Genomic DNA, 17,336 nt, shown 5'->3' with positions numbered 1-17,336 from the left:
CTAGGTGAAACTGATCCTACTTGAGCACACCTGCACAAAAAGGCAAGCTGCAGTGGGTCTGGTATTGTGGATATCACTGTGGGTTAATTCAAGGTCGGATACAGGCATGGGCAGACACACCACTTTGGTCATTCGCTCTTCATTTACATATTGTGAATTAGCCCTTTCCCACATGAAAATAATTAAGTCCAAATATCAGTCCACACTCACTGATGATGCCTGAACCTGGCTTGATAATAGGTCCAAAGAAACCAATTAAATTAAACCAAATAAAGAAAGAAAAAATGACATTGCTGCCCCCCTAACCACCCCCGTTCATAATGATCTGTCCCCTGCAAAAGGTAGATCTCAAGCCTAATAACCGTGGGTACCCCTGAACCGGACGATACAAGTCCTTGGGCAAGACATCTTAGTTTTACATCATCATTAAGCAGCGCTACGAGTCCACAAAACAAGATGAAAACCAGAATAAAAGCCCCAATGCAATGCATTCTGCAATGTCATTAGAGGTTGATTATTCCTCATGACAAGGAGGGATCCAATATTTACGTTCCTGTGCCCTTTTCCTCTCAGGCGCTTATAAATCTGTCCACAGCTTGCTTTCTGAATGGGCTACACCTGCTGGAATAGAGATTTTTTTTCACTCTGCATGCACCACACCACCACGTGCCCCCCCCTTCCCCCCTGGTTCCTCAGGTACATATTTGACTTTCAACTCAAATACAACATGTCGCTGATATGAGGAGGCTGGAAAAGTACATGCTGATGGCGCAAGCTATTTTTGGTGGGTGCTATGATAAGTTCTTCAGGCATGCTGACCATCATTAATGAGGCGCTACATGTTGGGCAGGCTTTCAGAAAGTGAGATTTCAAAGGAAAGTTGCTGCAACACACAATTTAGGAAGAAGACGAAGGAACCCCTGCCCCCCTTGGGGATTAATTAAGCATTTAACCCATGCATGGCAGTGAACACACATACACATAACAGTGAGCAAGTTTCTGCAAAGGGCACACACTAGAGAATGTGGGCATACACATATCCAGAGGGGCAGGCAACCGAATACAGTGCCCAGGATGCAGCTGGAGGGTTGTTGCCTTATTGATGGGCACCTCAGCTGTGAATGTTGAAGCAGAAGATAGCACTGTTCCTTCACTAACTCAATTTTTTTCCTGGCAGGTATTAGGGGTCAAACCAGCGGCAACTTTTAGTCCTGAGCCTGCTTCTCTATCATTTAGAGCAAGGTTCACCGTTAGATTCAAACCCAGGACCCCACAGCCCTACAGCTATGTAGGTGCAATGGCTACCACCACCTATTCAAAGATGCCCAGCCCTTTGCTGGCAATGTTGGCCATTTAAGGTGGCACGGAAAACTTGAAAAAAAAAAACTAACTATATCCTTGTAAAGATGCCCATTTAAGGTGGAACAGATTTGTTTCCTAATAAGAATCTAAATACACATAAATCAGCAATTTAACGTGCACAATTTAAGGTGGAATGAGAATTCTGACTCCAAATGGGTGGGATATTTCCACTGGGGTGGACACAACATCAGAGCGGTGTGTGCAAAAGCAATAAAACACATGGAGCCAAGCTTGTTTCTGTACTCTTATGACTTTCAAGGATGGCCACATAAAACCCAGTTATGACACGTGATGGCCAAGAAAGCTGGGGTACAATGTGAGAGCAGAAGAGTAAAAAAAAAAGGCCCCTGTCCAGAGTCTACCCATGCACGTGCCTGCTTTACGGCGTCTGATTCTGAGCCCATTCCATCAAGGCTCCAACACAAGCAACTGACGTTTACAATTCTCCGGACGATTCTTCCTGTTTACCCGCTGACACTTTTATTTACTGCGTTTATCGGTTAAGGAAGAATGGGATGAGGCTGACAAATGGTTTCCAAGCTGTGTTCTTGACAGCGACTGTAGCTCTATTGAATGAGGTTCTCATGAGCCACTAATACCTCCCTGTCTCTACTTCCATCCAACGCTTAAACTTCAAACGCAAATCATTTTTTGAGTGAAATGATTAATCGATGTTTCGGATGTGACCTGCTGAGTGGTTTGGTTTCAACCTACTTTTATTTATGTGACAGAACAAGTGAATGAATGAAGGTCCGTAAAAAAAAACTCACCCACTTATCAAGATCTCATTTACATAGAATACACCCATATTTACCCTAATTTACATACGCTTCAAAGCACACCTCACATCATATAGTTCTTAAACCTATAACATGGCAGCCCCTCACCTCAGCTCACTCTCTGTATTGGTTTCCTCCAATTATTCCATCCATCCATTCATTATCTGTAACCCTTATCCAATTCAGGGTCACGGTGGGTCCAGAGCCTACCTTGAATCAATGGCCACAAGGCAGGAATACACCCTGGAGGGGGCGCCAGTCCTTCGCAGGGCAACACACACACATTCACACCTATGGTCACTTTTGAGTCGCCAATCAACCTACTGACATGTGTTTTTGGACTGTGGGAGGAAACCAGAGCACCCGGAGGAAACCCACGCAGACACAGAGAGAACACACCACACTCCTCACAGTCAGTCACCCGGAGCGGGACTCTAACCCGCAACCTCCAGGTCCCTGGAGCTGTGTGACTGCGACACTACCTTCTGCACCACCGCACCACCCCCTCCAATTATTCGAAAAAAAAAAAAAAACACATCTTGGAAGGTGGACTGATTGTGCAGAATACAGGTGTGTATCCAACTCACTAATGCTCTCATGCAGTCAGATCCTCACAGCAATGTTCCAACATCACTTCCAGAGGAAACTGTCTATTAATAGCCTTAATTTGAACAGTCCAACAAATGTTCATCCAAACACTTCTGTTTACAAATCAGAGGACATTATATTGTAAATATTAGTCGAGGAGAAACCACATATCCTGCAAGGAAATGTTTATTTATGTACTTTCAAAACAATCTAAAGTCCTCACAAATCACACATACCGCTGTTCACTGTGTCCTTGGCATCTATCAATATGGCTACATCTAAACATCAATACTGCTACGCGATTTTAAATCAGGTTTTCTGCTCAGGCGTTCCAGTTGGGTCAGATATGGTGTGCGATAATGACTCTGTTTGTCGGACCAATGACAAAATGTCCAGTCATGTATTATCATTAGCTTACACTGTGTAACTGTATCAGTCAAGTGTGTCTAAAGTTTCCGAAGTGGGTCTAAAAACTTTCCCCTTGTTCTACAGAGTCTCTCTTGAAAGTAGCTTTTAAAAACGCAGCCCAGTTTTCAAACTGGAGCCCAGACAGCATTTATCAGTCTTCACTTCTTTTTCATCTCAATGGATAAAAAACGTTATTGACCGTCGGTGTACTCACTCTCTGACACTCAAAACCCATCAGATAAAGTTCATGTAGACAAGATCTATCCATTAGCTGTTTGAACAGTAGCACAAAAGTTGTGGAAATATACTGAAGCTTTGGGGGGCTGTAGAGGGTTGTGGTGGGGAGTTGAAATGTAAAAAGGTGAAATGTAACATGAAACAGCTGTTATACCGACACCTAGTGGTCAGGATGTATCAAAGACTCTGGGCTAATTTAACCTTGTTTAGACATGGACACCCTCCAATGGGGACCCAATTTGTGGATCATAATATGGTTCATCCAGACATTCTGGGTGTGCTCTGAGCCAGCTTCAACCCTGATGAGCATGAAGTGGTTACAGAAAATGAAGAAACTTGTGTGAAGCTCTGTCTTTTATTGATGATATTGGGGAGGGGGGTGGTATCTTACAAATTTGGAGAGCAGATGTTGAGGGGGTTAACCTACACCTACAACATCGTATTTATTTCGATACTTGACTCATACTCAATCTAAATTACAATTTAACAGAAAGAAACCCAAAGAAACCAAAATATTGACAAGTATGACATGCACTCATGCATGTACACAATAAGTAAATCATCCTTCAGTTATGCTCTGTAACCTCAGACCCTGAAAAAAAACCCTTGATCCCGGCCTACACTCTGCAGACACACCGCAGCTGATGTACACTACGCGACCAAAAGCTTGTAAACTCCAAGATGTTCATCCAAGATTTACTTTAAAATCAGTTGTATTCCTGGTGAATTAGCCTCCTCTCTTTGCTGCAGCACCAGTTTCTACTCTAAAACTGTCAGTGGATTTGGAACATTGTTGTGGAGATTTGATTGCACTCAGCCATAACAGCTTTATCAATGTCAGATACTGATGTTCCTTGATCAGTAATCCCAGTCAATCCGTCCCACCGGGTGGAGCTCCATCGCTCCGGCAAATGCCAGATGCCACAACAGCCTAATGCGAAGGGATTTCATAAATTTATGATCCAAACTTGGCATTGAGTATACTGACTATACACACATGTGTGGTTACTCCAGAGGGTCCCATACACCTGTGGCCATAATTCACTCATTAGAAGTAGGATCTCCAACTTTTGAACACCTGCTGTAAATACAAAGCCTCTCTCCTAGGAGCTCTACCAATCAAAGAAAGCATTGTGCTTGTAACAGCATGAGGTCCAACTTGAAACGTCCTTCTCAACACAGGTTTCCTCTGCATCCACTGGAGCGAAGTTTGGACGTGAGAGCGAGATCCTCAGCAAGACTAAAGGGAATGCTAATATCCATCTGAACAGTTTAGGAGCCAATCTGAGCCCCATTAGTGGAAGTGGACGTCTGACTGAGTGTTTGCCGCAGATGAAGGGAGACTTTCATACATATTTGATAGATGGATAACAGTAATCGCTTTACCATTGATATGATCAGGCTTTTTACAAAGCTTACAATTATATTTCAAAGGGCAAAAGAAAAAGAGGATTGTTTTTCTCTTCCTAAGCTCAGATAAGGCCACGTCCAGAGGCGAGATTCTTTACTTTGGAAAGGCCTCCTGGGGCAGTTTGGTCTCCTCAGGGAAAGCTATTGCAAGGTTCTCCCATCTTAGCAGCAGGGCTGTTAGAGATATTTTGTGCAAGCATAAAAGCTCAGATCCCGCAATGATTTATTTATCGTTTTGGACAAATCTTTCGGATTTACGCGCTGCCTCGAAGGCTTCCTTTTTTTGGTGTTGGCAGATGGCCAGCGTGGGTCACAGCTGTATTCCTCGCTCCCAAAATATGACTGTAGCTGGTGGCCTCATCATCTCAGTAGGGAGATTGACTTCCTTTAATGTGCTGACAGGGCACTTGCTGCGAAAGCACACTTCACCTGCTCTTGGGTCAGCGAGGGTGCACACACACCCACACACATGACTACAGCACTGTCTGTGAATTTATAAAAGGCCAGAAAGGAAAGCAATGGATTCACAGAACTGTGGGAATCCATCCCTAAGCTCCCCTCCGCACTGTGGTGTCTCTGGTTTCAAACTTGGAAAATGATATTTTGTATTTTTAAGTTCAGCTTCACAGGATCCTTGCAGACAAAGAATGGTCAGGGGTTGTGCCATGTGTGGTGGGTCTGCTCTGGGGGGAATTCTGAGCTTAAAATTAAACTGTAGTTCAGTTCAAAATCCATCTGAACCCAAATGAAGCCCAGATATATTCAGCTTGAAGTAAACATAGCCCTAAAAAATTGTGCCTTAATCAAACTGTAGTCAATGCAAACTCTACCCAAATCGAAAAGAAACCATTTCAAGCCTGGAATACACTCCTAAAGGTAATCCCTGCTGAATGACATTGTACCAACAATGATTACAACAAGAGCATTAGGTCATCATATGTAATATGAACCTGATTTGCCACACTGAGCATTTAGATTTCACCGGTCCGTAGATGTAATGCAGGCTGAAGTCTTTCAAATGTCAGGGAGGTGTCGTGGCAATTTCCCCATGAAATTTCACTCAGGCCAGGCCTATTCCCAAAAGCCAGAAATCCCGGACGATTCCCCAAAAAGTAGTGGCCATGAAAAGTTTAATGCAGAAGTTAAATCAACCCCTTTTGCTGAGCCCAGAGGGAGAGAGTCACTCACCGACACAAAGTCTCTGTAGATGTAAGATTCCTAAAAGTTGAACTGGAACTTGACTCGAGTTGCACGAAAACTTGAAAACTGCTGAAACCTACCAAACATGACATGAATGGCTGGGCCCCGTTGGATTTGGACTGATATGTCAAGCTGTTCCCCTGCTCCCTGAACTAAGGGGAAGAAAGCCAAAATGGTGGCTGAGGTAAGCAGACAGAGAGGAAAGCGAGTGGACGCTTATGGACGATGAATGGTAAGGGGGTGGCGCCATGCACAGCAGGACCACTTGACTTGTCTGAGCAGAGTGAGCTAGCGACAGGACACAACCCTGCGGGTGTCCGTCTACTGTGCGCCTGTCACACTCTCAACAGCTCAAGGTCACTGAAAGAGCAGGGCGCAGACAGAGAGAAGTCACAGTTGTTTCTACAACTTGCGCACATGCTGTCTGCTTTAATTGCACTGACACACACACTAGTGATGTAAACCACAGGTAAAGGCCTGGGCACAGTCTTCATCTGCAAAGCTCGACAGCACAAAGGGTGGGTTACATTTAGCCTCATATCACAGGAAGAAAAGCCCGTCTAGGGCCCGTCTAGGGCTTTTCCATTTGCAACGAGGGCTTTACACTGGATGTCAATACGGATCTAGCTCTATCTCTCTCAGTCCATTAGCAGAATCCTCTGTCACCAGCTTCTGCTGATGCCCTGTCACTGAGAATTGCTCTGTTTCTGTGGCTTGAGTCATCCCATGATGCAATCAGGAATTTGTCATGTTAAACCGCAGTCACATCTTTGGCAACGTCCGGGCATAAACAGGTCACCTTGTTCGCCCATGCTCAGTAACCTCTGACAAACACACACATACAGCCCAGAACCTCCATTCAACCAAACGTTTTTGTCAGCCTCAGCAAGCGTCAGAGGCCATTACCGTTACAACGCGTGGCGGGTCCTGCTTTAAAAAAAAAAAAAAAAAAAAAAAGCGATGGCGCCTTAGTGAGCCAGCCACGGGACTGCTCTGGGATTGGCACTTTAAACAACTCACTCCAATTACCAGCATTTTCATTCCATTACGGCCTTCCACCAGCGCCCGCCTCCCCCCGGGACCCTCTCCCGCTTCCCTGGACCTGTGTGGGTGGAATTAATTGCTTGTGTTCTGACATATGTGAGCTTGAAACACCATCGACTGCAAATCGAACGCAGCCTCTCGCCTGTTGCGCTTCATTTTATTTTACCATACTCTAAATTTGTTTGGGATAGAGTCTGTTAGGGACTTGCCTGGTGGGTTTTTACTCAACATCCTTTCATTCCTCTTAGGTCCTAATGGTCTGTTTCTTAATCTGAAAACACAGAGCGACAAAAGCATTTCCCTGAACTACAGATGGAAATGATGGTGCTTTTCTGCTGCATCTACTTATTTTGACCTGACCACAGGAGCATCTTTTCATTGTGTGGTGGCCAGAGGCCTGAAATCTGGCTCAGGTTGTCTACTCTCCGTGATCATTTTCCATTTCTAACAGGCCTTATTCAGCCCTTCAGTTGCTGTATCACTGACACAAAAATGAGTTGTCGTCACAGCCCTCAGCTGAGAGTGAAACATTAGCCACTTTACGCCTCAACAAACGCGATCCATATTTTTGCACTGTCCAAGAAATACAGTTCAAGCCGTTTAAAGAAATACGAGAGGTGAAGGATTGTTGCCGGGGAAAGGAGGTGGTAGAGGAAATAAGCAAAATCAAAGCTAGATGTATTATTCACTTTAATGGGCAAAATGCATTACAATGCCATTTGTGATATGTAATGCCACTTCTCAGTTCTTTAGGTATTCCACATTAATGGCAGGTGACATACAGGGGCCATTTCGCCTAAGTTAACGCACTTCAACACGGGTGCTCTCAGGGCCACTGGATAACTGAAAAGTTGTCTTTTATCAGATTTGAGCTGAGCAATGCGGTGAATAACAAAACCAAATTTAATTAAAGAAAATACTCAAAGATACAATTTTTCCAGCAATGCTTCACTTGAACTATATGTGTGGCCTCAGGGATAAAAAAAATACCTCAGACTCCAGCCTTCAATCCATCAGTACGCAACATAAAACGCAGAAATAACACGTTTACTTTGAAAGGCTTCATAAAAAACAGTGGGGAAAAGAAAAAAAAAGCTACAAAATTAAAAGTAGCTGCCTGAGACGCGTGTTGCACACACACAGAACAAAATGATTGCGTTGGCTTTGGGGAACATAGAGTTTGGTGCTTTTTATTACAGAGACAGCTTCAGGAGAAAAAGGGGGGGGGGGCATGGGGGCATACCAAAGCTCATTTTAACTGTGTGTCTATGGTAAGGAAAAGTGAAGAAGATGGTGCTTTCTGGAATAAAATAAATACATACATTAAAAAAAAGGAATCTAGGCAAATTGAGGCAAGCGGTAGAATTTCCCTAACCCCATCTCAAAAATATTTCCTCCTAAACTGGACTTACTTGGCTTACTTGGGTTTACTGACCCATCAGGTTGGGGTAGCAGGAGGCCAGGAGTTCTGAGGAGGCATTCCTGCGGAGCCACCTCCACTTACCACAGAAATCTGTGCTCCTGAGACTCCACAAGTGGGCACATGTGAGGGCAATTACCCTAAGTGGATGTGTTTGGCTACTTGTCATGCTAAATTACACAAGTTTCTGAATTATGGGCTATTTCCATATGGTTTTTTTCCCCTCCCCACCCCACCTCGCCTCCTAAATGGTTTGATACTGACGCTGCAAAACAAGGGTTGGCACTGGTTCTAATCGCTGTGGTGATGCGTATAAATGCAAATGGAAGCATTTTGGCCCTTTACCTGCAACACAATAAAAGTAACTACATTTGAGTCAGGGATAAATGGCCTGATACGCATTCTTTTGTGCAAAGTGCTGCCAACTTAAGACTCCAGGCTACGTTAAGACCTTGCTAATTGAGGAATGTTGGTCCTAAACTGATTATTTGCCAATACATTGACTATATATATGACTACACTTTTCCTGGGGATGTTTTTTGTATACCCAAGCATCTCTAGAAATAGAGGTCATGACCTGGGTTGAGGGTAAAGCGGTTTGGCAAAGTGGTAAAACTGGACCTATTCTTTCTGTTAAAGGACTGGCCCCATTTCTTCATTGAGTAACTGCTACATCCTTATGGAGGTCAATGTTGGACATGAGACTAACTGGAATCATTGGTCGCAGGGCAAGGACACACCCTGGACACAGAGCCAGTCCATCACAGGACATTATGAGCAGTGAAGCAGTTGTAAAGAAGAAGAAGGAGGAGTGTTCAGGCTACAGGCCATGTGTCCGAGGAGAGGTCTGAGAGTCGGATGCCTTGCTCAGTGACACTTCAGCCATGGATATTGAGGGAGGAGAAAACACAGGTCTTTCACCTACCCCTCGCTTCCCACCCCCCACTTTTCCTGCCAATCCTGGGGGCTGAACTGGCAACCCTCAAGTCCTAAGTTCACCTTTCTAACCTCAAGGGGTCAAAGGCTGATGGGGTAAAACCTAAAATCGTAGTTTGTTGTTCTTAAACTGCTGGATCAAGAACTAATGCACTTTCTGTGGCAATTCTCCACTCCTCCTCCTGCTAAGGGACTAGGACTCTGGGTGCTCCATACACCCAAGCTTTACAAGCCATGAAAGTCGTAACATTTAGCTGAAGAATACATGGCCACATAAATGTTGCATTGTTCTGCACAGCTTCAAGCTTTCTGATGGCATATATTCACTTCTAGATGAAGTATTAAGGACCCTCAAATCCCACAGGTATGATCAAGCATTCAGTGTTTCCAGCCCTCCTTTCGTTTCCATGGCAAACTACAAAACGGGTCACAATCCAAGGGGGAGAAAACACACGTTTCAACGCCCCCACACACATTGAAGGACTAGATGCAAACTCTTAATCAAGCAACATACCCTTACTAATACACAGCAAGGCCAGAACTGCTCTTAAAAACAAAGCCGTGTGCGAGTACAAGGCTGAATAATTCACTCAGACTACAAGAAGTGGGGCCATTTTCTCATGTGACTCATTCCATAATCATTCCGTAATCATCCCACTTGTCCTTTCTTAATTGCACTTTTCTTAGAACGCAGCAGTGGCAGTAACTGAACAAACTGTCCTTCTCTGCCTCACATTATACGTCTTTTATGTCCCTGTCCTCTTGCGCTCCTGTCTTCCTTTGCCTTAGTCTCTCCATCCATCCTGTCACACTCTCTCTCTCTTCATTCTTCCAGGCTCTTGTCAGGTCTTCCCCTCTCTTTAGCTATATTAAGATAGGATTAGTTTTGCCTGAGGAGATGAGATCATCTGAGGTAAGAGTATCTCAGTGATTTTAGTTCCGTCAAAATACCATTCATATGCTATGAACTAATTGTCAAATCTGCTGAGCGATGATTAGGCACATGTTACTGTATCAACATGTATGATTCAATCTTCCTCTAGTCCTTTACCATTGGTAATGGTCATTTTTAGTCCACTGGCCTATTCTCTTCGTTTTTTAAAGTGAGACATCTTAGTTTATGCTAATAGCTGATAAGGTGTATTAGCAATTGCAGCGTCATACCAGACGGCCATTATAAAATCCTGGCCTGGAATCTGGAATCCAAGGTTCGAACCTGAAGACACCCTGCTTATGTAAACCAGAGTGGCTGCCTCCACCTCTCTCTCATTGTCATTGCCATTCCCTTGTTCGCTCCTCCTCCCTTTCCCCTTCTCTCTCTTCCTCCCAGGGCACTTTAGAGTGACCCGCTGAGTGGGTCACAAGCTCAGGTAAATCACCCTTGCGAGTTTTTTAAAAAACAGCACGCCTCCCTCCCCGCTGATCGAATGTCACCCCCTCTTCCTATAACTCACACTGAAAGTGCTTGGATGCCAGCAGGCCCACAAATCACCCCCCAATTAATATCCCCCAGCTCGGCCTGCCGCAAGCCTTTTACAGCTGCCCCCCGCTTTATAGCCTTAACATTGATCACCGTTCTTCAACAACAAAAATGCAGGCTTATTTATCGTGCCCGAGAGCTGCTTGGCCACTGATTAAAGCGTCCGTCCAGCACGAGCAGAGGATAGGACTTCACCGACAAAAGTCAGAGGCTATTACTTTCGCGTTGTTCCACTGTTCAACTGCAATCCTGTTTGGAAAATGCAGGAATGACATGTGAATTGCTACATAAAGACACACATCGGTTAAGCTTATATGAACACAAGCCCAGAAAAAACAATGGCAGTTCTGGATGTTGTGGGCATGCAGCTGTGTGCACAAGTCATGTAAGCACATATTCACGTCATGCAATATGGCTGCTCACAAATACCACCTACTAAAGAGGATTATCACTGAGTGACCACCAATAACTAGATAGAAATGTAATAATTGAATAGAAATGTGCAGAAAACGCATATGTTGTTAAATTTTTGTAAAATGTCTCTTTACAGGACGTGATGGAAATCAACAAAACACGGGCATTAAGTGAGAGTCTGGGGTTCAATTCCAGGTCTTGGCAAAAAAGCTGAGGCTGCTTCGGAAAAGCTCATAGCACCATGTTCTTTCTCCTGCAACGTGATCAGACTGTGTCTCTGGATTAGAGTGTCCCTATATGCTGTGAATTAAACTGATTTAATGAATTTCATTCACGTTCAGCTTGCCTCTTTTTTTCTCCCCACTAAGCTCCTGCCCCTTGAAGTGTCTGCGCACAGGCCTGGTTACAATCCTCACTTCTGACAGAATTTTCCTGCTTGTTTCAATGAGCTGTGTCTGATAAATTGTTAATATGGCATTACATCATGCGTTTGTTATTGTTGGCAATAACAGCTACTTCCACGAGTTAAAAAAAGAAGTAAAGAATGCGGAGACAGAAGAGAGGCTTGATTTTGAACGCTAGTCTGGAAGAGGGTGCGTCCGATGTGGATTGGGTCGCAGCCCTCCAGCAGGTTCTGTAATCCGCTGGGGAGATTTTAATAGGAGCGGATGAGGAATTTATTCAGATCTGAAGGAAAGGTTAGTGGTGGCAGGCAGCTGATCACAGCTGATTAGAGAGAAGCGAGAGAAACCAGAGTCGGGCTGGGGGCGCTCTCCAACGGGGAAAACAGCTCCTTCCCTGCTGTTCTTCCGCTCTCATGGATCTTTTAATATGTGCTGTTCAAAAGTTTGGGCACACCCGGTCTAACATATTAGGCTTTGTTTGCTTCGACTTGAAAGGAAGCATATTTTCTGCAGACAGCACTGGTCTTTGAAGCGCTCTTACTGCCTATGTATTAGTTGTTAAACTGGGTAAGGAGTTTTGTGTGTTCTCCCTGTGTCTGTGTGGGTTTTCTCCATGTGTTTCCGTTTCCTCCCATAGTCCAAAAATCATTTGTATGTGGACTAGCTGAGCAAGCTTGTCCACATGTGTCAGGGGTTATAGTGTGATGCCCTGTGAAGGACAGCCACGCTCTCCAAAGTGTGTAGATCACACAAGGAACATGACATCACCAAGAGGCCATGGGCTAGACTCCTAACACTACTCTGCGATAAGAGATAAGAGCATCCACCCAATGCTGTAATATGTGTTTGCATCCAATATATGCACCATATAGCTTTTCCTTCCATCTTTACCCTGAGTTCCCAGAGTGTTAGAAAAACAGGACACACCGGATTTGGTGGGAAGGTTACACTACATAAAAATCCCATCTGGTTTTTTTTTAAATCAAAACATAAAACACTGAAGAGAATAAAGCACAAATCTTCAAGCCTGGTCTCAGATCAGCCTGAGCAGCCTGGAGCTGATGATATGACAGCACCGCTGATGGGTTTACGCCACACGCAGCAGGATGAGGGAACGGCTCCAGAAAGCTGCTTTGTTAGCTGTCAATCACAACCGCAATTTGAGACAATGGACACTGGGAAGATAGGACGGTCCAGCACCGGTTTGGCAGCATGCTCAGGACTGTCCTGGGCAGCGCAGAGGAAGCTAAGGTCAAGCAAGAGGCTTCTTTACAGATAAGAGCGAAGGAAATTTGCACAATTTAAAATTCCTTGGGACCCCCGTTATCCCTGAGTTCCAAAAATGTATGCAGTGATCAGCCATTACATTAAAACCACCGCTTTTATCCCACATACTGTGCCTTTTCTCAGCTCCACTGATCATACAGGAACACTTTGTTGTGACTGTAATTAATGACTGTTGTCCATCTGTTGCTCTGCATACTTTGTCACCCTGTTCCCCTCAGGAACACCACAGAGCAGGCATCCGATGTTTGTAGTAGGTCTGTCTCAGCTGACGTGGTGATGTTGTGTTGGTGTGTGGTATAAGTGGATCAGACACAGCGAGTACTGCTCGAGTTTTTACACACGGTGTCCATTTACTGTCCACTCTGTTGGACACACCTACCACAAGACAGCAGCTCATTTATTACAGCACACTTTGTGATGGTTGTCCTGTTGAAACAGGATGCTGCTGTTGGGTGGCTGCTTTTGATTGGTGGTTGGTGAGGCATTAAAAACTCCAGAAGCACTTGCTGTGCCTGATCCACTCGTACGAGTGCAACACACACTAACACACCAGACAAACGACGTGCTATCTGCTCCGCGGTGGTCTTGTTGGAGTCCTGAGCATTTAAGAAGAGAATGAAAGGAGGTTTTAAAAGAATGCAAAGCATTTAGATCACATTCAGTGAGCCATGGTCATTATCTGAGAACATTTAGGAGATTGTAGGTCACAAACGGTCAGTTTGTTTGACATATCCATCACCTGGGTGGATTACTAAGTTGTTTAAGGCCTGTTAATGGTATTCTCCAGAAGCATTTGGACGTTGGAGGAATGGGGGGGCGCTCAAGCGTACAGAGCCATGGTGGGGAAATCTGATTACAACGCCAAGGCCCTGTCTCGACTCGAATCAACATTCAGCACGAGAGCAAGAAGCAAGCAGCATTGGGACAAAAAAAAAAACAACAACAACAGATAAGGGCTGCTGGCTGCATGGAAGGCTCGCTCACCAAGGAGCTGTTTATCTGGCGTGACTGACTCATCTCACAGAGCAGAGAGCATGCTTCAGTCTCTCTCGCTCTCTTACACACAAACACACATCAGCTTATTAGTTACGGACACACACACACATACACACACAAAGACGCATCAAGGCACATATGCCCACACATATGCATACACAAGGGCAGATTAAAACACAGCCACATCATCCTCCATCCAAGGGTGGGCTTATATGATGATGCACGATGATATGATCTTCACGCCACATGCTGGAACACTGCTTTGAGGAACTGATGACCTCTAGCCATTTAAACACTGATAAGGTCAGGGATTGGTCTGACGCTGGCACCAGAACACAATTTCAATGCTGGGGTTTTTTAGAACTCTCTAGGCTACACTTGGCATTGAGCACGGTGACCTTAAGCTCATGTGCAGCTGCTTCAGAACTGTCCACAATGTCTGGAAGTTAAATTTGTAGCTTAGGTTGAATTAACCTATGCTATGACCAACTGCAAGTTTCATATTTTAGTATTAATTATATGAAATTACTTGCCAATTTATGTCTATATATGTATTTTAAAATGGCTGCCTCCATTAGGAGGACCCTCTCCGTGGAGCGTATTCCTCCCCTCATGTGAGTTATTTGGAGAAAATTATAAATAACCACTTTTGTTTGCTACAGTTTTGGTGGCATATGTCTTGTGAGGACACTGCGGACTGAGCAGAGACACAGAGAGAAAGTACAGGAAGGAAATGTGGTCATTTTCTAGTCGGACCGTGTGGAATGGAGAAATGTTTGGCCTTAATATAGTCTTCTTCTCTTCCTGTGCCAGCCACTCGTCCATGCCCCTGGGGTTGTTTTTCAAGGTTTACGTACTTGCAGTTGTAGCAAAATCCTCTGGGACTTTTTCCACTATTGTTAAAGACAGTTTATGTTTCCTGGAAGTGGTGTGTGAGTGTGTGTGTGTGTGTGGGGGGGACTCACAGGCGATGCGGACGTGGGCCTTGCGGCTCTTGGTGGTGCCTGCTGAGCTCCAGGCCACACACTGGCACCAGAAATCCTCCAGACCAAAGAGCTCTTCCACCTGCTGGCGAGTGATCTCAATACTCGCCTCCCTCACCACCAGCCCTGAGAGAGAGAGAGAGACATATACAGAGAGAGAGAGAGAGAGAGAGAGAGAGAGAGAGAGATTTACATTAACATTTATGTAGCTTTCAGGGTCTATGTCTAGGGTGGAAACCCAAAGGGAAAAAAGACCCCAAATGCCCACAAATACTATATTTACCCATTTGTATACATTTAATAATAGGGTGGGCACTGTAGGTGGCTTCACTGCCACAATTCCTGGATCTCTATATGTCCCAGGTTCAATCCTACCTTGGGTCACTGTCTGTGAGGAGTTTGGTGTGTTCTCCCAGTGTCTGAGTGGGTTTCCTCCTACACTCCAAAAAAATAAACAATGTCGGGAGGTGGACTGGCTGTGTGACAGGGTGAGTGTGTGAAACTGCCCACAGGTGTGTGTCCAAGGTCCCCTATGTTCCAGGGTGTGTTCTGCACCGACTGCAAGCATTTACAGAATATAAATGAATGAATGAATGAATCTATGAATGAATAATATTAGACCTCAAAGCATATTACATACATCAATTAAAATATATTTTAAAAATGTGAAACTATAAGGTGGACATCTTTGTTTTTTGTTTTTTTTTACAATCATTAACAATTAAATCAAGCCGCAATCAGCTGAAAATGACTCCCCGTGAACGCTGCTATGCATTCACAATTTCTCCTGCAAACAATTAAGCGTAGTCAAAGTGGTAAACGTGAGCGCTTTTAGCATACAAACAGCTCCAGCTGATGAATAATGTAAGCAAGTGGGAGCGAGTGTACTGTATAAATACTATATAAAAGTGGCCCTAGATCTGACCCCTGTGGAACACCACAGGTGACAGTAGTTAAGGCTGAGTGCATCCAATTAGCTCTCCCCCAAACTGCTTTCCATTACTCGAATAAGACGGAAACTAACGACAGGAGACCAGGAGAGAGAGATGGACGGGAGGTAGAGAGACTATACCGTGTCTCTCCATATACACAGAGAGTAAGAGAAAAGTTTGTATATATATAGATTTATATCTTGTGGAAAAAAATAAAACCTGCGAAGCAAGACTGCGAATCACTAAACCAACATTTGCCACCGCAGTTTCTGCTCGTGTTTCGAAAGCAGCCCACTGACCAGATGGTCCAGTGTGAGCGAGTTGGCCTTGTGCAAAATAACTTCAGCTTGAATAAATAGCAAGGGACTCTAGAAAGTAAAAAAGGAAAAAGGGCCAGCGACTACAGCTTAATCTGCCATGAATCCTCTCAAAGCCACGGTAATAAAAGCATCAGAGGAAATAAGACTCCGACACCTATAACTAACACCATCCTTCAGATTCATTGTTGGAAAAACATAGGCATTTTTATGCAGGCATGTAATCGGCTTACTTCCCGATGAGGCGAAGCGGGAAAACAAGACTCGGTCGTGGAAGTTTGTTGCAAAAAGCCCATTAATCCCAAAGACCCAAAGGTGTTGAGGTCAGCAGGTCCATTGTTCTGAGAACACCATCAGCTTCTCGGTTCTTCTTTTGTCTCCATATCCTCTGAACAGCAAGAGCTTCTTGACAGCATCCCACCCTTTCAGACCTATTTTGCCGTGTTCCGCAGTGGACAGATGGACAGAGACACCCGTGGCATGCCCTGAGTTTCTGCTGAAGGTGTCTAATTTAATACAGACCCTATAACTAGCACCGTCTTCTATTTTCATTGTTAGGAAAGAACCCTTTATTATGGAGCCAGTAATAACTGGCTTAATGCACACAGAGGAGTGCCAGGAACTCATAACTCAGCCAAGTTGGTAGCATCTGCTCATTCATTCATCTATTCACCCATTCATATGGGTAATAAATCCATAATATTCAGGTTTGCAGTGGGTCCAGAGGCTAGGATCATTACAAACAAGGCAGGATCACACCCTGGACAGGGCATCCCACAATCACTCAGTCACCACACCTGGACAGTTTCACACTCTCATCCAGTCACCCATTCACATCTGTGGACAATTTCCACACTGCCACTCCACCTGCCAACATTTAAGACAGTGAGAGGAAACCCACACAGACACAGAGAGAACACACCACGCTCCTCACAAACAGTGACCAGAGTCGTGGTTGAAACCCATGACCACGGGACCCTGCAGCTGTGAGGCAACAAGACCACCTGCAGCTCCACAGTGCCATCCGTCATCTGCTTCTCACCAGACAAGTATTCCCAATCCCACTCCAGCCAGTGCCACATCTTTTCAGACCCCTGGCGGACAGGACAGGAAGAGCTGTGGTTCCTGCTAAAGCAACT

At 44.6% G+C, this 17,336-nt stretch overlaps 1 protein-coding gene across 1 annotated transcript in view; it reads right to left on the bottom strand.

Annotated features, from left to right (window-relative positions):
- The window catches only part of unc5cb (unc-5 netrin receptor Cb), a 195,301-nt gene that overhangs the window by 87,896 nt on the left and 90,069 nt on the right, over nt 1–17,336 (bottom strand). Inside the window, exon 3 of the mRNA XM_066651109.1 lies at nt 14,931–15,074. Within this exon, the coding sequence (XP_066507206.1) occupies nt 14,931–15,074 (144 nt within the window). The remainder of the gene's footprint in view (nt 1–14,930; nt 15,075–17,336) is intronic.

This window comes from Hoplias malabaricus, chromosome 18 (genome assembly GCF_029633855.1).
Source record: "Hoplias malabaricus isolate fHopMal1 chromosome 18, fHopMal1.hap1, whole genome shotgun sequence".
Classification (NCBI taxonomy): Eukaryota; Metazoa; Chordata; class Actinopteri; order Characiformes; family Erythrinidae; genus Hoplias; species Hoplias malabaricus.
The sequence above is the reverse complement of the archived record's forward strand: the minus strand, read 5'-3'. Positions and strand labels throughout refer to the sequence as shown.